At 47.7% G+C, this 24,509-nt stretch overlaps 1 protein-coding gene across 1 annotated transcript in view; it reads left to right on the forward strand.

Moving 5' to 3' along the window:
• olfm2a (olfactomedin 2a) overlaps nucleotides 1-24,509 on the forward strand; it is a gene marked incomplete in the record, with an annotated part of 34,684 nt that overhangs the window by 5,562 nt on the left and 4,613 nt on the right. The window contains 3 exon segments of the mRNA XM_048246596.1: nucleotides 11,648-11,797; nucleotides 18,829-18,984; nucleotides 21,158-21,377. Of these exon segments, the coding sequence (XP_048102553.1) occupies nucleotides 11,648-11,797; nucleotides 18,829-18,984; nucleotides 21,158-21,377 (526 nt within the window).

Genomic DNA, 24,509 nt, shown 5'->3' on the forward strand with positions numbered 1-24,509 from the left:
AGGGAGACATATCTTTTGTGCCAGCATTTGGCTTTTGGGCTTTCAAAGTGCTGTACGTTTCTCTCTGATTGTATGTGTGTGTTAGTATATGTATTTGTGTGTATATATTTGTGACAGAGAGGTGCCATCTGTACCAGCATGTATCTGTTGGGGTAGTGTGTGTGTGTGTGTGTGTATGTGTGTGTGACTGTATGTGTGTGTGTCTGTTTGTGTGAGTGTGTGTGTGTGTGTGTGTGTGTGTGTGTGTATATATACATATCAGTGTGTATGTGTGTGAGTGTGTATGTGTGTTTGCATCAGTGTGTGTGTGTTTGTTTGTATCAGTGTGTGTGTGTGTGTGTGTGTGTGTTGGTTTGTATCTGTGTGTGAGATTGCATTTGAGCGAGAGAGAGGAAAGGGTAATCATGACAGGGCCACGCAAGCTGTGTGGAGCTGATCCTCAGGCCACACACACCACACACACACACACACACACACAGACACACACACACACACACACACACACACGGCGCGGAGCACGAGCTGGGTGAGTGGACGGAGGAGAGCAGAGACAGATGTTAGTGTTTCGCTCCGGGCCACCGCAGTGCAATCAGCGTCTGACGAGGCCGGAGCTATGATGGACAACAGGGTGCCAGGAGAGAGGGGGAGAAAGAGAGAGAGAGAGAGAAATGAGAGAGAAAGAGAAGGGAGAGAAAAGGAGAGAGGGAGAGAGAGCAGGCAGCTATCCAGCCAGCACTGTATCAAGCCAATGGCGGTGGGCTCTCTGCCGTGCTGAAGGATGACTCCACTCTGATTCTGAGCAACACCATCACTCTTCCTCTCCCCTTTCCCTCTCTCCCTCTCTCCATCCATTTAGCCCCTCATTTCCTTGTCTCCGTTTGAGTCCTCTCCTCTCCTCTTCATTTCCTCTATCTCCTCTTTTCCTCTCCTCCTCCTCTTTACATCCCTTGTTTCCCCTTCTCCTCTTCTTGCTCTTCCTCTCTCTGTTCATTCTAAAGGTTGAAGCTCCCAGCATGTCTTCTCCAGGCTCTGCTGTACTGATTAGGGTTGTGGCAACCTCCTGTTCACATGATGTATGAAGATCACTTCTTCCTTTCTCTCTCTATCCCTCTCTCATTTCAATTCAATTTTCAATTCAAGGTTGTTTTATTAGCATGACTGTAGGTACAGTGTTGCCAAAGCACAAGCAAAACAGCATAACAATTTTTACAGTAACAGTAATTAGAACATTGACAACATTAAGGGAAACAGTAATATGTGACATGACAAGTTGTGTGTACACATTCACTCTCTCTCTCTATCTCCCTCTCTCCTTCTCTATCTCTATCTTTTTCTCTCTGTCTCTTAATCTCTCTATCTCTCTCTATCTCTTTCTGGATCTCTTTCTGGATCTCTAACCCCTTTGTTTCCCCTCCACATATCTCTCTCCTGCCTCTCTCCTCTCCTCCCTGTCCACCCCTCCGCGCGTCCACCGCTCCGTGCGTCCACCCCTTGGCTCCCCTGGGCCGAGCGCGGAGGCTGCGCTAGCCTCCGGCTCGCTGCTTATGAAAGTTGTAATAGACTTCCCGTCATGCTCGTAAACGAAGCCCCGGCCAGATTTATGGCGGCGTTTAGCCCAGGCTTTACGGCTCTCCACTCCTGGGGTCAGCCCCCTAATGAAACGCCCCGCCGAGGAGCCAAAAGCCTCCTGGCCCGTGGACGGCTTGCCCAGCACGACACACTAATTGGTTAATCCCACCAGCCGCGTGTGGTTAATCGCAGCTCTCCGTGATGGCCAACTGCCAGTCGATTGGAGATTGTCAGACAGAGAGAGGTAGACAGATAGAGAGAGAGAGGGGAGGATGAGGAGAGAGGAAGACAGGGGTGAAGAGAGAGGGAGGGAGAGAGAGAGAGAGAGGGAGGGAGTGTAGGGGACTTCTGTGGCTGAGGAGGCTCAAAACGGGAGGTCACCCTAGTGGCAAGCTCTCAATACCATCCAGCACACTCCATCGACTTGCTGCCGGCTGCCCAGCTGGGTAATCTCCATAAGCTGCCGGCTTTGTTGCTGGAGCACGGCGAAGTACCGCGGGGTGGGCGAGGGGAGGAAGGCCAGGGGTGGCGACATACCGCAGGGTGGGCGGGGGGAGGAAGGCCAGGGGTGGCGGATGAACCATGGTGGGAGCAGTGGAGGGCACAGAGGGAGGCAGCTCAGAGCCATGCAGGGAGCGAGGCAGGGTGGGGTCGTTGATAAAGGTCATGGGTGGAGGAGGTGGAGGAGGTGGTGGGATGTGGTTTGCTCGACGGGGGGCTGGGGTGGTGGTGGTGGGGAAGTGTGTGTGTGGGGGTTGCTGCTACGAGAGTGAGAGACATCACGTGAGTCAGGCAGAGATGGCGGCAGCAGTGTCGGCTGTCTGTTGATGGAATCGAATCTCGGCCATCTCTCTGCGCCATCTGTCTTTGGCTTTCAGCCGCTGTCAATCACAGTTCTTCTCTCAGAGGCAGACAGGCAGACATACTCACACACCTACACACACACACTATACACACACCGTCTGCACATTACGTCAACGTCTGCATAGACAGCTCAGAGAGAAGCAAAGGTTTCTCTCACTGTCTCATTTTTCTCTCTCACTCAAAAGCACAGGCATACACACACACACACACACACACACACACACACACGCACACACACGCACACACACACACTCAAACACACATGCACACACACACAAAGACACACACACACACATATACACCCCAATATTGCTTTCACCTCTTGTCTGTCCTTTGTGCTCCTTCTGCATTCTCTTATCAGTGTGTAATCAACCCTACTCCACCCAGCCTCCCTCCATCTCTCGCTCTCTCCATCTCTCCCTCTCTCTCCTTCTCTCCATCTCTCCATCTCTCCTCTGCACTCTGTCACTCTCTCGATGACAGCCTGAGAATGAGGGGGTATTTGAGAGGGCTTGGGTGGCCTGCGATGGGAAGGGCAGGATGAGGGATTCCTCCGGTGGCTCAGTCCAGGCTCCCCCGCTCTGGACCTCCAGGATGCCATCGAGAGTCATCGATTTCTATCCCCTCCCCCTATGTACACACACACAGACACACGCAAACACAAACACGCGCGCCCATGCACCCATGCACCAATGCACACACACGCACACACACACACACACACACACACACAAATGCATACACACATACGCATACACACACATACACAAGCACACATGGACGCACACACAAACATGCATAAGCATGCATACACACATACATAAACACATGCACACGTATATACAGTATTGTAAGATTTTTTTTTTACTTTTTTTTTTAACTTTTTCTTGGTGAAGCACTGCTTCACCTGTAGTCTTATAGAAGCCTCCTCTGACACACACACACACATACACACACATATCCCTCCATCCCCATACCACTACTTCCTCCTGTGTTTCAGCCACTGGTGCCATCACTTAAGCTTCCTGGCAGTCTGGCCTTAACATGGTAGCTCTCGTAGTAAACCTCGCCTCATAACTCCAGCATGGCCAATAAGGCTGCAGCCAATGGATCCCACAAAATACTCAAGGGTTATCACCAAGCATTCACCCATGGCCCTGGCAACCCCGCCCCCCAGCGACCTGCTTTTACCTATGGCCCTGGCAACCCTCTTCCCAGCGACCTGCTTTCAACTCCTCTCTTTTGTCTCTCATGTATATCTCTCTCAGCTCTTCTCCTCTCCCTTTATCTCTCTCTCCCACAGATACCTTTACAGTATGCCTTTTTTTCTACCTCTGCAGTGTTAGACTACTAGAGCACTAGCAAACTGCTGACCCAACAAGGCCTCAACTCCTTGATCTCTTACAACCTCTCTCTTCTCTCTCTCTCTCTCTCTCTCTCTCTCTCTCTCTCTCCCTCTCTCCCTCTCTCCCTCTCTCTCACATCTTTTCTGCTACCTTTAGGATGTCTCTTGTCCAGACAGTAACCTATGGTCAAAGTGCTGACCCAACAAGACCTCTGCTTCTCCTCCTCCCCTCTCCCCTCTCTCTCTTTGCCCAGGCAGATGCCTCTAAGTTTCATCCTTAGCTCAGTTCACCTCGTCGTGCCCACGCAGCACTTAAAGGACACTGGGCGTTGTTTACACGCCGCTCCGGAGCTATTTGATCTTCGCTGGCTTTGCTGTCAGCTCCATGCTAATGAACACCGCCCTGGCAGTCAGCAGGGCTCGGGGAGAGATGATAGCGCAAGCATTATGAATTAAACGGCCCCGATTTTTTCTGTTTTTTTTTTTTTATCATTTTTTTATGCCCCCCTCACCCCCTTCAAGTACTAATTTCCATCCCCCGGTCACAGAGGCGCAAATAAACCCAGCATTGCGTCGGCGCCGCTTGGCATGTGGATCAAACACCTACACATCCAGAAATTAAAGTGATGAGCTCCCACTTTATCTGGGATGATAGAGAGAATGAGGGAGAGGTAGGAAGGGAGAGGGGCAAGGATACATAGAGGGGGAGATAGAGAGAGAGAATGTGAAAGAGAGGGAGAGACTGTGGGCTGTGGGAGAGACTCTGTGTTGTGCCTCTGTGCCCCCTCCTCCTTCCTCCCACTTTCTCCTCCACCATTAGTTGCAGACGCAGGGCGCGTGTGTGTGTGTGTGGGGGGGGGTTACAGCAGAATGAATAGGTGGCTAGTAATGAGGCCAGGGTGAATTTAATAAGAACTTAAATTAAAAACTCAACATTTATGAAAAATTAATGAAGCCAGCGCAGCGTGCATTTGGGTGTATATGTGTGGTGTTCATGCCTATGTGTGTGTGTGTGTGTGTGTGTGTGTTCATGCCTGCATGTCATTATATGTGCCATACTCAGGCTTGCGTGCTGTGCGGCTATCAGTCTGCACAGCCTCCAAAAAGGCTGCTCATATTTTGCAATAGCCACCACAGCCATTCAAATGACACTCACTCCCCTCTGTGCGCTGGTGAGTGTTGATTGTATGGAGTTGTTTAGGGCTCAGTCAGACCCTCTGGGCTTCTGTCACTTTTACAGAAGCGGGACTGCACACCGGAGCTTCTTCTGAGTGCACACACTGAATGGCTAGCAACATCTAGACCAGTGGTTCTTAAACTTTTTGTCTGGTGACCCCCCCAAAACTTTTTGTCTCACGACCCCCTTCTCTCTAAATGGTGCGAGATGGGCATTGGAGGTAGAGGCAGAAAATGGCTTCTCTCATAGGTAGGCAGGCTACTGTAGGTCTTCACCAAAGGCAGTATGTCAATGGCAGCCTTTGACTAAAAACCTTTAGAAAAATGTCTTTAATCCAGACTGCAAATCATTTTGCGACTCCTCCAAGATTTTTGGGTACCCCCTGGGAGTCCCGACCCCCAGTTCAAGAACCACTGATCTAGAGGACCGGGAGGAGCAATTAAATGGACAAATTTGAATTCAATTTGACAAAACAAAAAACTGTGTTGGATTAGAATTGTGGCCTTCACCTTTAAGGCGGTGGGTTCATGCAGCTCTGCTCGTTTAAACAAGGGAAGCCTGCGGCTCTGTGGCCAACACGGAGAGCAGTAAGATTCAGTGGCATTGCAGGGTTCTTTATTTTTGGCACGCCGCACCGCGACTGTCAGTCACCGGCCCCGAGAAACACGTGTCCCGCTGGCGCCGGACCCGACTGCATCGGGCACTTGACACAGCAGCACCTGAGCCAAGTCATTTGTTACTGGTCGACTCGGAGCAGCGTGCTAATTAGCAGAGGTCTCGGCATGCAGCGTGGCACAGCGCAGCGCAGTGCTCGGCAGGTTCAACAGGATGCAGAGCAACGCTGAGAAAAAGAGTCCCAGCAGCATCGGTAGCAGCAGCGTTGCTGCAGCAGGTTCAGGGCCAAGGTCAGCCAGATCCTGAATGCTTTTGGCATGGGGACAGGGGCTCAGATAAGGGAGAGGATGGAGAGAGAGGGCTCAAGCAGACTGGAGAAATGAAATCATATAGCCCCAGAGGTTACAGTGTTTGGGCTTTAGACCTGAGCTGGCCATGAAGTGGAGACGACCAAATGGGCTGTTTTCAGACAGACTGGCTGTGTGTCTCTGAATATAGACCAGCGAGGTGGCTAGTGGTGGGGGTGGAGTAAAACAAGCCCTGAGGCATAGCCTGAACTGAGCAGACAGATACTCTCCACACAGACACACACACACACACACACACACACACACACACACACACACACACACACACACACCCCTCTTCAGTCTGTCTGAGCGATGACAAGACTTACAGCGCCTATAGAATCCAAGCCTCTGTTTCATCAGAGGACTTACAGAGTGGCTTCTCTTTTCCCCGCTCTCTGTCTCATGTAGCTGATCTTATGACATCAGTGTGAGTTTGGAGTCTCAAGTCAGAGCGTCAAGATTAAAGGGCTTCTGGCAGACCAAAAAGACCCGGGACTGAGTGAAGTGTGTCTAGTACAGAAGCAGTGAGCGGGCTGTGACTGAAGTCAGACTCACCACCTGACGGCTCCCAGGCCCAGCGCTGCAGACAGCAGAGGCAGAGAGATGAGGAGGAGACAAGGCAGGGAGATGAGCAGTGGACAGGGGAGAGGAGAGGATTGAAAAGAGGAGAAGAGAAGAAGGAAGAAGAGGAATGAAATGGAGGGCTGAGGAAAGAGAGGGATATATGGCAGAAGGACAGGAGAGAATGAGGAGAGCAGATATAAATGGTTAGAGGAGAAGGAGAAGAGAACAAATGGAGAGAAATGGAATGGATGAGACTCACCACCAGATGCCTGCTACACCCAGCAGAGGTAAGGAGGAGAAGAGGAGAGGAGAGGAGAGAATGATATATGGAGGGGCACAAAGCAGAGTGGAGGAGAAGGGGATGCAGAAAGGGGAGAAAAGGATGAAGGAGGAGAAAAGAAGAAGAGAAAAAGTAGTGAGAGAAGAGCAGACAAAATGGGAAATGGGGAAAAATTCTGCCTTTTAAGATATCTATCAGGGGAGTGAGGCATCGTGGCATGTCCGAATCAAACATGCTGCCTTATAGGATACCTTCGTTTTGCCACATTTTGAAGGCAGCATATAGATGTATCCATCATGCTGCCTTCAACGTCCAAAATTCTATTTTAATGTGAGCAATCGAACGTTACGTTATTCTTCTTTCTGGTGTCCTGACAACGGCGTTCTGTGTTGCTATCTGCTGTCCGAAACAAAGTTCGTAGCTGGTACCTTGATGCCTGCTACGGCAAGTGACTCGGTAGAGAGCTGAAGACAGCGAGACAGCAGACAGCTGCTTTCCGTTTTGTACAGATAGATAGATAGATAGATAGATAGATAGATAGATAGATAGATAGATACTTTATTGATCCTCAAGGGGAAATTCAAGGGTCTCAGTAGCATACAGACATAACACACAACATAACACATAACACACAACAGAAATGGTAAACATTAGTATAGTATAAACATATAACTAAACTCCACTGTACAATAAAGACAGTAGAAGATAAGATAAGACACTAACAAAACTAAATACTAAATACACTATATAAGTTAAATTAAGAAAGTCCAATGTGCTTGAGGGTGATCAAGCATAATACGCTTGTAGTGACAGGGCCAGGACTGGTGAGGTGCTAAAGGGAGTGAGTGTCATGGTGAAGGTGCAAACAGTAGTCCAACCATAGTCCCTTAGTTGTGTGTGCCTGGCAAGGTGCTCAAGAGAGTGGGTGTCATGGTGAAGTTGCAAAAGTAGTCCAACATTAGTCCAACAGTGCAACAGTAAGGTCTAGAGACCAGCATAAATAATATAGACAAATAGGAGAGTAAAGTGTAATGTAGACAAGGTAAAATAAAAAACTATTTCAGTGCAAGAACAGGTTGAGGTAACAGTGTAGCAGTAAAACAGTAGTGAAAACATTAGGCTGTGTACAATAGTAAAACAGTAGTAAAACAGTAGTAAGCAGTAGTGGGCAGTCAGTACTCAAAAAACATGGACATGGAGAGGTGGAGAGGCAGACAGACTAAGCAGAGAAGTCTATCTCTCCTCTTCCCTTTAGTGAGGCATTGAACAGTTCAATGGCCCTAGGAACAAATGACTTCCTCATCCTTTCAGTTGTGCATGGCAGTGAGCAAAGTCTCCAGCTGATCAAGCTCTTTTGCTTTTTGATAGTGCTGTAGAGCGGATGACATTCATTGTCCAAGATGTTGATCAGTTTGTTTAGGGTCCTTTTGTCAGATATTGAAGTAATGCACTCCAGTTCAGCTCCCACTACAGAGCCAGCCTTCCTTACCAGCCTGTCAAGTGCCCAGCATCCTTCTTCTTTGTGCTTCCTCCCCAGCATACCACTGCATAGAAGAGGGCTGGCCACAACAGACTGATAGAACATCCTGAGGAGCTTGCTGCACACATTGAAGGACCCAGCCTCCTCAGGAAGTACAGCCTGCTCTGTCCTTTCTTGTAGAGTGCATCAGTGTTGGCTGACCAGTCCAGTTTATTGTCCAGGTGGAGACCCAGATACTTGTAGGTGCTTACCACCTCCACATTGACCCCATCAATGGAGACTGGTAGCAAAGCGGGCTTAGACCTGCGGAAATCCACCACCATCTCCTTGGTCTTTGAAGTGTTAAGTTGAAGGTGATTGAGTTTGCACCAATGCACAAAGTCCTCCACCAGGCTCCTGTACTCCTCCTCTTGCTCGTCCCCTGATACACCCCACAATTGCAGTATCATCAGAAAACTTCTGCATGTGGCATGACTTCGGTGTTGTAGCGGAAGTCAGATGTGTACAGGGTGAACAGGACTGAGAGAGCACAGTTCCCTGTGGCGCTCCGGTGCTGCTGATCACAGTGTCAGAGAGGCAGTTCTTCAGTCTGGCTTAACTGTGGTCGCCGGGTCAGGTAATCTGTAATCCAGGTTACCAGGTGAGCGCCCACAACCATCTGCAAGAGCTTGTCTCCCAGTCTGAGGGGTTGGATGGTGTTAAAAGCACTTGAGAAATCAAAGAACATGATTCTCACAGCACTTTTCCCTTGTCCAGGTGAGAATGTGTCCTGTGTAAAAGATAAGTGATGGCATAAGTCCGCCCACTTTCTCCTGGTATGCAAACTGTAACGGGTCTAGTGCATGGCGTACCTGGGGTCTGAGCATACCTAAGACCAGCCGCTCCATTGGTTTTCATCACATGTGATGTTAGAGCGACAGGTCTGTAGTCATTAAGCTCACTGGGGTGTGGTTTCTTGGGAACGGGGGTGAGACATGATGTCTTCCACAGATGTTGGAACAGATCCTGTCTGTGCGACTGAAACCCACCCAATGACAAAAGCACCTCTCATTATTGCTCTCCTGCTCCAGTTTGTGAAAGGCTCCCCCTTTAAAGTTGAAGTGAAATTTAATGTTGACTGGTTCTTAGTAGAGGCTTTCATCCACAAGGACACAGACAGTGGTTCAACTCGTAACTCGGCAACCAATTATCAGGCGAGGTCCATCACACCCACACCCTTTATAAGCAATTGGACTGCTGTAGATTGTTTCAGGTACACTAAATAAGCAACTTATCCCTATGCTCTCATTCACACGCCAACCCCCCCATGCTTGTGCTCAGACATGTATGGAAATCTATAAGCCTCCTCCCTCACTAATCTAATGTAAAGTCATACGTGCTGAGCACCTCCAGTATGGATTTCTGCTAATGCCTATTTGTCTTGATCCAGCTCTGTGGGGAGGAAGTTTGCGGCTGAAAATGGATTATAATTCAGTGTAATTCACTTGAGCTCGAGGAGGGAGGCAAGGTAACGTGGAGAGGCAGAAAGAAAGTGTGTGTGTGTAAGAGAGAGAGAGAGAGAGAGAAAGAGAGAGAGAGAGAAAGGAGGAGGGGAAGGGATGGAGAGAGAGAGAGAGGAAGGAGGAGGGGAAGGGATGGAGAGAGAGAGAGAAGGTGTACTGGTGGGAAGGAGAGCAAGAGTGACACGATGTGACAGTGAGCACACCAGCACACAGGGGAGGTGGCTGCTTTACACTCCAATCACATAGTCGTCCTGCCCCCCAAGACATTTTAATCTGATCCTTGTAGCAGGGAAGGAGGGCTCAGAGAAGGGGGGGTTGGCTGTGTGTGTGTGTGTGTGGGGGGGTGTGTGTGTGTGTGTGTGTGTGTGTGTGTGTGTGTATTGGGGGGTGGGGGTGTGTGTGTGTGTGTGTGTGTGTGTGTGTGTGTGTGTGTGTATTGGGGGGGTGGCTGTGTGTGTGTGTGTGTGTGTGTGCGTGTGTTGGGGGAGCAGTGGGGTGGGTGGTGAGAGAAGGCAGGAGGGACATATTTTATTTCCCCCTTTTCTCCACCACGCTCACAATATATCTTGGGTGTCATTGAACCAGTGGTTCATCTCTATTGCAGTTTTATTTGGGCTTGTCGGCAATGCACTTAATCATGTATATGTAGAAATTCAGCTTGTGCAAGTGTGTGTGTTTGTGTGTCTGTGCATGTGTGTGTGTGGGTGTGGGTGTGTGTGTGTGTGTGTATCTACATATGCAAAGGCATACGTGTGTGTGTGTGTGTGTGGTGTGTGTGTGTGTGTGTGTATCTACATATGCAAAGGCATACGTGTGTGTGTGTGTGTGGTGTATCTATGAGCACTGTGCGTAATTGGATTAATGAGGATACGAGCCGCCCATCACAACCCTTTGGTGTAGAGCTGCTTTATCGATTCCAAACAGCTCCATTTCCTCCAAACGTCCACAGAGATTCCAAACAGCTCCATTTCCTCCAAACGTCCACAGAGATTACACACTCTGCCTTTCCATTGGGAGCCATATTCCCATTCCCCTTCCTTCTGCTTCTCTCTCTCCGTTTTCTTCACTTTCAACACAACTCTCTTTTTATCATCTGTCTCTTCCTCCTTGCCATCCGTTCTTTTCCACATCCCTTTCATACTCTCTTGACTGACTCGATTGCAGAAGAACTCCTTTATTCTCCAGCTCTCCTGTTCCTCCTGTTCACAGTTTTCTATCACCATCATGCATCAGCCTGCCTGTCTTTTCCCTTATTCTCTAATGTCTCCCTCCTGCATCTCTCTCACATCATCCCCACTTGTTCTCCTTCTAATCACTGCTTTCCCCTCCAGCGCCTCATATCCCTGCGCAGAGTCTGCTCCAGATCCCAGACCTCCATCTCCTCTCTCCCCACCCTGTGCACCCTCTCCTCGCTGATTTGTTTACGAGTTACGAGTTCCTCTTGTCCTTTCTTTTTGCTTCTCTCTCTCTCTCTGTCTCTCTACTTCTCTCTCTCTCTCCTCTCACTCTCTCTCCATTGTTTGAGAAATAATCCAGTAAATGGGTGTTGAACCTCTCTCTCTCTCTCTGTCTCTCTCTCTCTCTCTCTCTCTCTCTCTGCTCCATTGTTTGAGGAATAATCCAGTAAATGGGTGTTGAACCTCTCTCTCTCTATCTCTGTCTCTGTCTCTCTCCTTCTCTCTCTCTCTCTCTGTCTCTGTCTCTGTCTCTCTCCTTCTCTATCTCTCTCTCTCTCTCCCTCTCCTACAGGTCTTGTTTTAAGCCCCAGGCCACTAACCTCATTGTCTCCACACATTTGAGTTTCTATCCTCCTCCACCGTTCCTCTTTTCACCCCTCTCCCCCCACTGCTCTCTCTCTCTCTCTCTCTCTCTCTCTCTCTCTCTCTGGGTGTGTCTTATAGGCCCTGTACCCCAGTCCGGAGGAGGGCTGGCAGATCTACAGCTCGGACCAGGACCCGGACGGGAAGTGCCTGTGTACGGTGGTGGCGCCGGCCCAGAACATGTGCAGCCGAGACCCCCGCAGCAGGCAGCTCCGCCAGCTCATGGAGAAGGTAAGAGCCAGGCGGTACAGGCAGTCCAGCCTCACCCCACCCAGCCTCACACAGCCCCACACAGCCTCACACAGCCCCACACAGCACCACACAGCACCACACAGCACCGCACAACACCGCACAACACCACACAACACCACACAGCACCGCACAACCCTACACAGCACCACACAACCCTACACAGCACCACACAACACACAACTCTCTCCTCTCCTACAACCTCTCTGTCGCTTCTCTCTCTCTCTCTCTCTCTCTCTCCTCTCCTACACCCTCTCTGTCTCTTCTCTATCTCTCTCTCTCTCTCTCTCTCTCCTCTCCTACAACCTCCCTGTCTCTTCTCGCTCTCTCTCTGTCTCACACCCTCGCTGTCTCGCGACGCCCTTGCTCGTTCTGTGTGACACCCTCTGTCTCAGTCCATTTCTATGTCTCTCTATCTCTCCATTCATCCATGTCCCCATGTGTCGTGCATAGGCGTGGTGATGGGTATAATGAATGGAGCACCATACGCATTATTTCCTACCCTCATGGCACCTCCATCAGTCACCAATAGACCAAGCCAGCAAGCCAAAGTGTGTGTGTGTGTGTCTGTGTCTTTCTCTCTCTCTCTCTCTCTCTCTGTGTGTGTGTGTGTGTGTGTGTGTGTGTGTGTGTGTGTTTGCGTGTTTTTGTTCTCCATTTTACTTCAGACAAAGTTGGTAAAAGTGTACGCATCAGACATCTTTTTAGGAGAATGCCATGCCCCAAATACAGCCATGAAATTGGATTCGTTGAGCCTTACCCTGCTAGTGTTTTTCCAATTGCACCCATTAAGCTAAGAACTGTGAAACAGAGAGGCTGGCGAAAAGAAAAAAAACTGGGGAGAAAAGTTAAAAATATTCTTCAAATTGGTAAATGGAGCACACCGTACCAACTACAGCTCTGTCCACAAACACACAAACTACTGCTGTACACACACACACACACACACACACAGAGAAAGAGAGACAGAAAGACACATGCTCACACACACACACATAGAGACACATACAGTGACAGAACACAGTGATATATTTACCAAATGTGAACAATGCTGACACAGACATCTGAACTCACATATGCTCACATGTAGCCGTAATCTAGTGCTGCAAAAAAAGCAAAGGCACTCAAATACAAACACACACACACACACACACACACACACACACACATGCACTCCTTCTACAAAATGCTTTTCCTAACCACATAAATCTATTCTAAGACTGCTAACTTAGCAACACACTGACATATATTCTGATAGAAAATGCATAAGGACCTCCGGAAAAAGGCACAGCAATGCTACAGCTGTAGCAAAGGCTTTTGGAGAGCCCCGGAGGCATATAATATGCACAAGCCATCTCCAGTTACTCTTTAAGCCTTACACACACACACACACACACACACACACACACACACATACACACACCATAATGTAGGAAAAGGCTAAAGACAGGGTAGAGAGAGAAGCAAATCTAAAGGCAGAAGAAGGATGGTGGATGTTGACTCTGCTGACCTGCAGTTCAATCAATCTGCCTTTAAACCAGGAGCGCTGGTGTGCACAGAGATGCTCCCAGAGGACCATCTTTCCTCTCTCCTCTTCTCCTCTCCTCCTCTCCTATTTTCATTCTCTTGGCTTACTTTTCCACTCCTCTTGCCTGATATCTCTCCTCTTCACTCCTTTAACTACCCTCTCTCCTTTCCTTTCCTCTCCTCCTCTTCTTTCCTCTCCTCTCCTCCTCTCTCTTCTCCTCTCCCCTCTTCTCCTCTCTTCTCCTCCTCTCCTCTCCTCTCCTCTCTTCTCTTCTCCTCTCCTCTCTTCTCCTCTCTTCTCCTCTCTTCTCCTCTCTTCTCCTCTCCTCTCCTCCCCTCCTCCTCTCTTCTCCTCTCCACTCGTCCTCTCTCTTCTCCTCTCCTCTTCTCCTCTCCTCTCCTCTCCTCTCCTCCTCTCCTCCTCTCCTCTCCTCTCCTCTCCTCCTCTCTCCTCTTCTCTTCTCCTCTCCTCTCCACTCCTCCTCTCCCCTCATCTCATCTCCTCTCCTCTCCACTCGTCCTCTCTCTTCTCCTCTCTCTTCTCCTCTCCTCTCCTCCTCTCCTCTCCTCTCCTCTCCTCCTCCTCTCTTCTCCTCTCCTCCTCTCCTCTCCTCTCCTCCTCCTCTCTTCTCCTCTCCTCCTCTCCTCTCCTCTCCACTCTCCTCATTTTTTCTTCTCTTCATTCTTCTTCCCTCCCCTTTCCCCTACAATTCTCTTTTGTCCTCGATTCTTATTTTGTCATAAGACATTCACAAGCCTATAAAACACAGACTCATCGACACACATCAACACACACACACACACACACACACACACACACACACAGACAATAGGATGAACTCACCTCTAAAAGTGACTGATTTCTGGGCTGTTTAAACAGTGGGGATAAGGAGAATGGGGAGAGGATAGACAAGGTTACACGAGGCGACCAGCAGAGAGGGGGAGTCTAGACAGCAAAGAGACAGAGAGAGAGAGAGAGACTGAGGAGGAAGATAAGAAAGATAAGGATTGAGGAAGAAATGAATGAAGGGAAGAGTTTACAGCGAGTATAGATTACAGATGAAAAGACAAAGAAGTATAGAGAGGTAGAGCACAGAAAGGAGAAGAAGAGAGGGAGGAGGGATAGCGAGGAGAGGAGAAGAACAGAGGGAGGAGGGATAGGGAGTGAAATGGAAAAAGATGGAAAGAGAAATGATTCATAAAGATGAGAGAGAGAGAGAAAATGTGTGAAAGACAGATAGAGAGAGATAGATAGAGAGAGAAAGGGTATGAGAGAAAGGGTATGAAAGACAGATAGAGATATATATATATATAGATATATAGGCAGGAGGAGAGGGGGAGGTGGTGCTGTGCTCTGAGGGAAATTGAGATGCTGAATGAGTGCTGGGCTCTGAGCAGATCGATCAGACACCTGAATGCACAGATCACATTCACACGCACACCTAGCTATACCCAGATGCCTTCTCTTATTTCAGCCCTAAAAGCCATAAGGACACACAGACACACAGACACACACACACACACATGCACATAATACACATGCATGAACGCATCCACTTCACAATCTCACAGATACCCCTCCACATACACAGCATACTCAGATGCACACACACTAATACATCCACCTCAGATACAGACGCATTAACACCATATCCATCCACTTTACAGACTTACACAAGGCCCTTAAAATAGTTATTTCAGTCCACACACACACACACACACACACACACACACACACACACACGTCAACCTCACATTTGCCAACACAGCCATCTCACCCTGTCATAGATCCGGTTGTGCACACACACACTTACGTAGTCTCTGACACTTTCTGTGTTCTTTCACAGCGTTTCTTTGTGCGCGTTTCTATGCATAAGAGAGAGAGAGAGAGTAGGTGCGGGTGTGTGTGTGTGTGTGTGTGTGTGTGTGTGTGTGTGTGTGTGTGTGTGTTCATGCTCATCACCAGCTGTGTGAGGCACCACTGCTCTTTCCTAATAAACCACAGACTAATGAGGACACCTGGGGTCATTCTCTCACTCACTCCCTCCCTCTCTATCCCTCTCTCCCTCTCTTCCTTTCTCTCCATCTCTTCCACTCTCTCTCTCTCTCCCTCTCTCTCTTCTCTTCTCTCTCTTTCCTCTCCCCCCCACACACACTCACCCTCTTGCTCTGAAATAACACCACTTCCAGCCGGTTCTGCCTGAGCTGAGCTTCACCGGCAGACATGATCCTCCCTGGCTTACCGCCTGACACGACACAACATGGCAGACACGAGACATGGCATGCATGGCCACCATGCTAACAACCTCACTGCTCACTTTTGCCTATAGTCAAGTCTAGTCAAGTCAAGTTTATTTATATAGCACATTTCTTACACAGAGGTCATTCAATGTGCTTTACATAAACAAAACCAAACGATAATAACAAATAAAAGCATAGAAGGGCAATATAGTCAAAGAATAGTTAAAAGGTAAAGATCATAATAAAAAAGAAAACATAAAACACAAGGTAAAATCATTTAAAAATAAAGAATAATTAGTAAGCAAAAACAAAGGCAAAAGTAGTAAAAAAGTAATAAAAGACAAAAGTAGAATAATTATCGAGGCAGATTCAGAATTTGTAACTTTCGGCACAGTTAGCAGAAAGCCGTCTGAGAACAGTTTGGTCTTAAGTCTAGATTTAAAACTGGCTACAGTTGGGGCCTTTTAATGTCATCCGAAAGTTGGTTCCACAGTTGAGCCGCATAGCAGCTAAAAAAGCTGCTTCACCATGTTTAGTTCTAACTGTAGGTTTTACTAGCAGGTTTTTTCACCTGGGACCTGAGAGGGGCAGAAGGTGTGTACTGCTGAAGCATGTCTGACAAGTATTTAGGTCCTGCTCCATTTACTGATTTATAAACAAGCAATAGTGCTTTAAAGTAAATTCTGTGACTTACTGGAAGCCAGTGCAAGGACTTAAGAATTGGAGTAATGTGGTCAGTTCTTTTAGTTTTTGTTAGAGTCCTAGCTGCTGCATTTTGTATCACCTGAAGCTGTTTAATAGTCTTTTTAGGAAGGCCTGTGAACAGTCCATTGCAGTAATCAACCCTGCTGGAGATAAATGCATGAATGAGTTTTTTTCTAAGTCATGTTTTGACATCAGCCCTCTGAGTTTGACAATATTTTTTGAGGTGGTAAAAAGCTGATTTAGTTATCGCTTTCATGTGGCTGTTGAAATTTAGATCACTGTCAATTAATACACCAAGGTTTTAACAGTATCCTTTGCCTTCAACCCTTTTGTGTTAAGGAGAGTGGCAACCCTAAGTCTTTCCTCATTTTTACCAAATATAATTACTTCAGTTTTTCTTTGTTCAGCTGAAGAAAATTTTGGGACATCCAGGTGTTGATTTGTTCTATACACTGACACATAGATTCAAGAGGACCATAGTTGTTTGGTGATAGAGCTAAGTAAATTTGTGTGTCATCTGCATAGCTATGATATGAAATCAAATTATTTTGAATGATTTGTCCAAGTGGGGAGCATATAGAGGTTGAATAATAGTGGCCCCAAGATGGCTCCCTGGGGAACACCACAGGTCAAGGGCGTTGGTGTTGAGGTACAGTTTCCGATGGCAACAAAGAAGCTCCTTTCTTGTAGATACGATTTTAGCCAGCTGATAACTATGCCTGTAAATCCAACCCAGTGTTCTAGTCTGTGTAGTAAAATATTGTGATCAACAGTGTCAAATGCTGCACTAAGGTCCAGTAGCACTAGGACTGATGTTTTACCTGAATCTGTGTTGAGGCATTATGTCATTGGAAACTTTAATGAGAGCTGTTTCAGTGCTGTGATTTTGGTTCAAAAAACCAGACTGAAAGTAATCAAAATACCCATTTGATGTTAGGAAGGTGGTTAATTGATTAAAGACTACTTTTTCAATAATTTTGCCAATAAAAGGTAGATTGGATATGGGCCTGTAATTGTTTAGCATGGAGGCATCCAGGTTATTCTTCTTGAGAAGTGGCTTTACAACAGCTGTTTTCAGTGACTTAGGAAAAGTGCCAGACAGCAATGATACATTTACAATTTGAAGGACATCCGCGCTATGAGGTGAAAAACAGTTTTGAAGAAATTGGTAGGCAGAGTGTCTAAGACACATGTGGAAGGGCTGAGATTCTGTACCGTTTTTTTCAAGTGTTTCAGTAGTCTATCAAGCTGAACTCTGACATCAAGTTTAGTTTCCCTCTGTTTGTTGCTGGAAGTTCAGGTTGTTGAATTTGTAATTGAGCAGATATGTTGAGTCTGATTTTGTCAATTTTACCTTAAAAAAAAAACGAAAACTCATTGCATTTATTAGTTGAGAGAAGTTCAGGTGCTAATTGTGAGGGGGGATTTGTTAACTTATCAACAGTTGAAAATAGAATACGAGTGTTATTTGAACTTCTATTGATAATGTTAGAAAAGAAAGACTGTCTTGCTTTGCATATTTCAGAGTTATATGTGCGGAGCATCTCTTTATGGATTTCATAGTGGATCTGAAGTTTGTATTTCGCCCATTTTCTTTCAGTCTTCCTACACTCTCTTTTTAGAAGTTTAACTGCTGGATTTTGCCTCCATGGTGCTTTCTGTTTGTCCTTAACTATAGGGCATTAAGGCATACTCGGTGTGTCCCACCCAGAAGTTGTTCAAATGGCCACTGAGGAAGTGGGCAGGCGAGAATTTACTGAGGAGGATTTTAGCCGACAAACTGTTCTGACCGTATTTAAGGCGGATCTGCTCTGCTCGTTAAAGTGACCAGTTAGGAGTGCGACAGAATGGGAATGAGCAACGTGACGGCACGCATCTGTTCCGAGCACATAGTGATGAGTGAGCGTAGTGAGTGTGTGTGTGTGTGGGCATGTGTGTGTGTGTGTGGTTGTATTGAGAGCGTTGTGTGTGTGTGTGTGTGTGTGTGTGTGTGTGTGTGTGTGTGTGTGGTTGTATTGAGAGTGACTAACAGCCGGTGTGTGGGTGTGAGCAGACGAGGCTGTGTTGCGATGCGATGGAGATGAGTGACCAGAGGCTACTAGGCGGACAGGACTCAGCCCTGTCCAGTTTAAGGGCTCACGCTGGGGCAGGTTTCCAACAAGTAACCCCCTCCCTGGATGGGGCTCAACAGCCTTCACCTCCCCAAGCCAAAAGGCTTGAGAGCCTGAACACAGTATCTTTCCCAGATTGGGGGTTGTTGTTACCCAACGTAAAAGATAGGCAGGGGTAGGGAAACTTTGGAGAGTTTCTCTCTCATTAATGTAAGATTTCCATGGCAGAACAGGATTCACTGGCTTTAACTTTCACTAAATCCAGCACTTTAATTCAAACCACAACACTCTCTGCTGCAGGTTTTAAGCACGGTACATCCCGTGTTGTCATGTTGCATCAAAACCCCTCAGGCTGAAAGTATTACTCTCTAAGAAACGCTCGGGGAATTCGATCTCTGGAGGGTTTTAAAATGCTGTCTACCCTTGCAGGTCCAGAATATTACCCAGTCCATGGAGGTTCTGGACCTGAGGACATACCGAGATCTGCAGTACGTCCGGGACACGGAGAACCTCATGAAGACGGTGGACGGCAAACTGAAGATCGCATCAGACAACCCCCGCACCCTCAACCCCAAGAGCTTTCAGGTAGTTTGGGCGACACCTACTGTAACCCTTCTGTTGGCAAGCTTTTCTCTCTCTCTCTCTCTCTCTCTCTCTCTCTCTGTTGCAGCAGTGGAGCTGTTGTCTGACCATGTCCATCCCAGTGAAAACTGAGCAGGACTCTCTCTCACACACACACACCCACACCCACCCACAAACACACACACGTTTTGTGAGACTTGTGCGGCTGAGGGACTACGCAAAGTACGCCACTTCCTTCCTTACACCCAGTTTCACAAGTGTGTTCTTCCGCTTGGCCGCCCCTTACATAAACACACATAGGTGTAAACACTGGCAGGACGCAACATTTGGACTTCATCGAGTCATGTTGGGAAGGGCCTGTGAGATCATTCTGAAGCACCTGAATTATTTAGCCCCAAGACCTGGAGCATGAGTTGCGTTTTTGCGCTTTCTGTCTCTTTGTGACTCCCAGGGAGAGTGTGTGTGCAACTCTGTGTGTGTGTGTGTGTGACTGTGTTTATGTATATGTGTGTGTGTGTTTGAGATTTTTTTCTGCTTGACAGCTAACAGCCACCAACATTAACATTTATGCTCTGCTTAACATCAAAGCTGGTGGTAAACGCATCCGAAGTCTTTCATCTGAGTACCACTCTGCTCGGTGTAAGTAGAATGCTGTCGCACTGTATATTCTTTTGCATAGATTTATTCAAGGACATGTCCAGGGATATATCCTATTGAATTAAAGTCCACAGGGACTAAATGAGCCTGGGATGTGTGAGTATTTCTCAAACAGCAGGATGTGTTTGAATTGTGCGATTTGACTGAGAATGGAGCAAGGATCTTGAAAATAGGATGTGTGACTATTATTCAAACAACAGGATTTATGTGAATTAAGCGACTTAATTTTCAATGGAGTGAGAATAATCATCATTCCTCATTCATCTACAAAGAAACACTTTGAAAAGCTTTGTGCTCTTTCTACCCAGTCGCTGCGTCTCTGTGATGGTTTTGAAGTGCAGAGCGACTCTCTCTCTCTCTCTCTCTCTCTTTATATATATATATATATATATATATATATATATCTCGCTCTCTCTAGCAGGCCTGAAGCAGGAGGCTTTTTTTCAGCAGGACTCTGCTGCTGATGAATGCGCAGGCCTCAAAGTCGCCGGTGGCAGAGCGGCGAGATTAACGAGACTAAATTTGCGCAGCGCGAAAATCGGGGACGGGATGAGAGATTTATGGTGTGGCGCCACGGGCCCGAGAGCTGCTCCATCACCAGATTTACAATAAAACCTTAACGCGGGAGCGAAACATGGGGCCCCACCCAGACACAGACTTTATAGACACACCTGCTGCCGCCGGCAGGCCGGCCGGCTCGCTCCTTATTGATACACCTCTGCCGCAGATGAGCTCGACTTCAGACTGCCTGGCTGGCTGGCGCTTAATGGAAGGCTCCCGCCGAGCAGAGGGGATCCGTCTCTCACTCTCACTCTCGCCGCGCTCACGCTCCGTGCTGACGCTGACGGGTGTCAGACGTGCCCGGTGGAGCTCAGTCACGCGAGCGCTTTCTCGGACGGGCACAGACGGCTCCGCCCGTGCCAGCTGCCGTAGAGCGAGTGAGAGAGAGAGAGAGAGAGAGACGAGAGGACAGAGATGAAAGACTTTATGACGGAGAAATCAAGACGCCTTTTTTTACATTTCTTCTTTTTCTGTCTTTCTTTTCTTCTTTTTTCTTTTGGGATGAGGAGTGTTTGAAATGGTGAGGGGCTCAGTCGGTGCAGGAAAGCGATGGCTTCACTGGACACCTGTGTGTACGACGTGTGTGTGTGTGTGTGTGTGTGTGTGTGTGTGTGTGTGTACGTGCGTGAGAGGGAGAGGGGCAGAGGAGACAGAGAGACGTCAGGCCTTTTCATCTCTCATAACTGTCGTGAGAAGAATTCACAACGGATGAGAGATAATCCTGTCTCTGTAGCCACCTTTTCTTTCTCTCACTCTCTGTCTGACTTACTTGCTCTCTCTCTCTCCTTCCCTCTCTCTCTCTCTCTACATCCTTCTCCCTTTTTCTGTCTCCCCATCCTCTCCTTCTCTCTCTCTGTTCATCTTCCTCTCACTCAAACTTATTCTATTCCTCCTCTCTCCCTCCCTCTCTCCCTCCCTCCCTCTCTCTCCCTCCTTCTCTCTCTCTCTCCACCTGCAGGAGCTGAAGGACAAGATGACTCAGCTGCTCCCCCTGCTGCCCGTGCTGGATCAGTACAAGGCGGACGCGGGCATGATCCTGCGGCTGAGGGACGAGGTGCGCAACCTGTCGCTGGTGCTCATGGCCATCCAGGAGGAGATGGGCGCCTACGACTACGAGGAGCTGCGCCAGCGCGTGCTCCTGCTGGAGACCCGCCTGCACTCCTGCATGCAGAAGCTGGGTAAGGACCCGGAGGATGGAGGGAGGGAGGGAGAGAGGGAGAGAGAGGGATGGAGGGAGAGAGGGAAAGTGCAGGGAGGGTTCCTGTAGAGCAACTGGTAGAGCTCTTGCAGGAATCAGGTGGAATTCTGCAGACGCTGCATGCAACTTGCAGATGTTGGGTAAGATAGATAGATAGATAGATAGATAGATAGATAGATAGATAGATAGATATACTTTATTGATCCCGATGGGAAATTCAAGGTCACAGTAGCATACAGACAACACACACACACATTCAATGACAGCAGAAAAAGTAATTAAAAGTATATAATATATATTTTTTTTAAAAACACAACTAAGCAATATGGACTGTAGAAGATAAAAAATATACTAAATATACAAAATACAAATTATACTAAATAGAACTTAATCTAAATCAATTCTAAAAAACAGTATCCACATAGTGGGTGAATAATCAATCAGTTGCGCTTGCAATGACTGAAGCAGGGACTGAGCCTGTGGTTCTCAGTGCATAAGGTAAGGTAAGGTGCTCTGTGTGAATGAGTGTCATGGTGATGGTGCAAATGAGTAAGTCAAACAGTGCAACAGTGCAAGAATAAAGTCTATATATCTATATATAAATAACTATATTAAGAAAGGTATGGAGGGATGGGTTGTGCATATGTGCTAATACAGCCCACAAACAGTGAGGCAGAAGACAAATGTAAAGTGGCTAGTGGACAGACAGTTCAAGACATTGGAGGTGGTAAAGAAGCAGACAGACTATTTCTCCTCTATACTACTCCTACTATAGAAGTCTATTTCTCCTCTTCCCTTAAGTGATGCATTAAACAGTTCAATGGCCCTGGGGATGAATGACTTCCTCAGGCTGTCTGTTGTGCAAGGCAGTGAGTGAAGTCTCCAGCTGATCAGGCTCTTCTGCTTAACAATAGTGCTGTGGAGTGGATGACACTCATTGTCCAAGATGTTGATTAGTTTGTTCAGGGTCCTTTTGTTAGATACTAAAGTGATGCACTCCAGTTCAGCTTCCACTACAGAGCCAGCTTTCCTTACCAGCCTGTCAAGTCGCCCCGCATCCTTCTTCTTTGTGCTTCCTCCCCAACATACCACTGCATAGAAGAGGGCGCTGGCAACAACAGACTGGTAGAACATCCTGAGGAGCTTGCTGCACACATTGAAGGACCGCAGCCTCCTCAGGACGTACAGCCTGCTCTGCCCTTTCTTGTAGAGTGCGTCAGTGTTGGCTGACCAGTCCAGTTCATTGTCCAGGTACTTGTAGGTGCTTACCACCTCGACATTGACCCCATCAATGGAGACTGGTAGCAGAGTGGGCTTAGATCTGCGGAAATCCACCACCATCTCCTTGGTCTTTGAAGTGTTGAGTTGAAGGTGATTGAGTTTGCACCATTGCACAAAGTCCTCCAACAGGCTCCTATACTCCTCCTTCTGCCCGTTCCTGATACACCCCACAATTGCAGTATCATCAGAAAACTTCTGCATGTGGCATGACCCAGTGTTGTAGCAGAAGTCAGATGTGTACAAGGTGAACAGGGACTGGAGAGAGCACAGTTCCCTGTGGCGCCCCTGGGTGCTGCTGATCACAGTCTCAGAGAGACAGTTCTTCAGTTCGATCTAACTGTGGTCGCCGGCCAGGTAATCTGTGATCCAGGTTACCAGGTGAGCCGCCCACAACCATCTGCAAGAGCTTGTCTCCCAGTCTGAGGGGGTTGGATGGTGTTAAAAGCACTTGAGAAATCAAAAAACATGATTCTCACAGCACTTTTCCCCTTGTCTAGGTGAGAATGTGTCCTGTGTAGAAGATAAGTGATGGCATCATCCACGCCCACTTTCTCCTGGAATGCAAACTGTAACGGTCTAGTGCATGGCGCATCTGGGGTCTGAGATACCTAAGACCAGCCGCTTCCATTGGTTTTCATCACATGTGATGTTAGAGCGACAGGTCTGTAGTCATTAAGCTCACTGGGGTGTGGTTTCTTGGGAACGGGGGTGAGACATGATGTCTTCCACAGTGTTGGAACTTGTCCAAAGCGTAGACTCAGATTGAAGATGTGCTTCAGGACGTGGAGGGGGTGGGGATGGGGGGAGGAGGAGAAAGAGGGATGAGGATGGAGGGAGGGAGGGAGAGACAGAGGAAGGAGAGGGGGAGTGTACCTGTAGCTCCAGTGGTACAGCTCCTGTTGGACACCAGGCTTTACTCCAACATGCAGAGCCTGGGTAAGAACCATTTGGATGGATGGAGGGGAAGTGGGAGTGTTCCTGCTTCTGTAACTCCACTGGTAAAGCAACCAACATTAGATTTTATGCCCAACTAGCTCACTTATTGATGCAAATGTGTGACAGCACTGCACTGTAAGTCACTTTGGGTAAAAGCGTCTTGATGAGTAAATGGAAATGGAAGCAGTATAAATGGAGGGATGGTGGCCTGCTGGAGATGGAACGGCCCACTACGGCGTGGAGCTGCTGGAAGCTGGTTTATTGGTGCCATAAAACGCCCTCACGAGGCCACTCTCTAAAGCAGACCATTAACAAATGAGAGAGACATGAGAGTGACCTCAGGTAGTTTTAATTTGTGGCTAGTCTCGCTGTTTTTCAGCCCGAGGTTGACAGACCAGGACAGAATCATTTGTGTGAATCTGACATTGATGGCGAATGCATTTGAGGCGCACCGGGAAAAACACTCACTCACTCACAAAGGGAGGTCCATTGCTTAGATTGGCTTCAAGCACTTTTATGGTATTAGCCCATCTGGTTATAGATAACTCCATTTTTCAGTATGAATTATTGCACAACACAAATCAGGTCAGTTCCATTTGTATTGCACAGGAAAACATACATTTATTCTCCTGATGTAATGGGCTTCTTGAGTTTGTAATTCCAGTCATTAGTGTTCACTTTATGCTTTACTGGGCACTTGTTGTATGCGACGGGAGCATTGTAGCACTGTAGGTTACTTTAGCTCCCGCTTCAAAGCATGCATTTAGTTTAACTATAGCAGAGAGTCTATCCTTGCTCTCATTAAGGCCAATTGGATTTCATGCATAACTTGCTGTTTCTTTCAGCAATGTGGAGTTAGCATGTTAATGCAGAGCAGTAAGGGCTCTACTGTATA

This window comes from Alosa alosa, chromosome 6 (assembly GCF_017589495.1).
Source record: "Alosa alosa isolate M-15738 ecotype Scorff River chromosome 6, AALO_Geno_1.1, whole genome shotgun sequence".
Classification (NCBI taxonomy): domain Eukaryota; kingdom Metazoa; phylum Chordata; class Actinopteri; order Clupeiformes; family Clupeidae; genus Alosa; species Alosa alosa.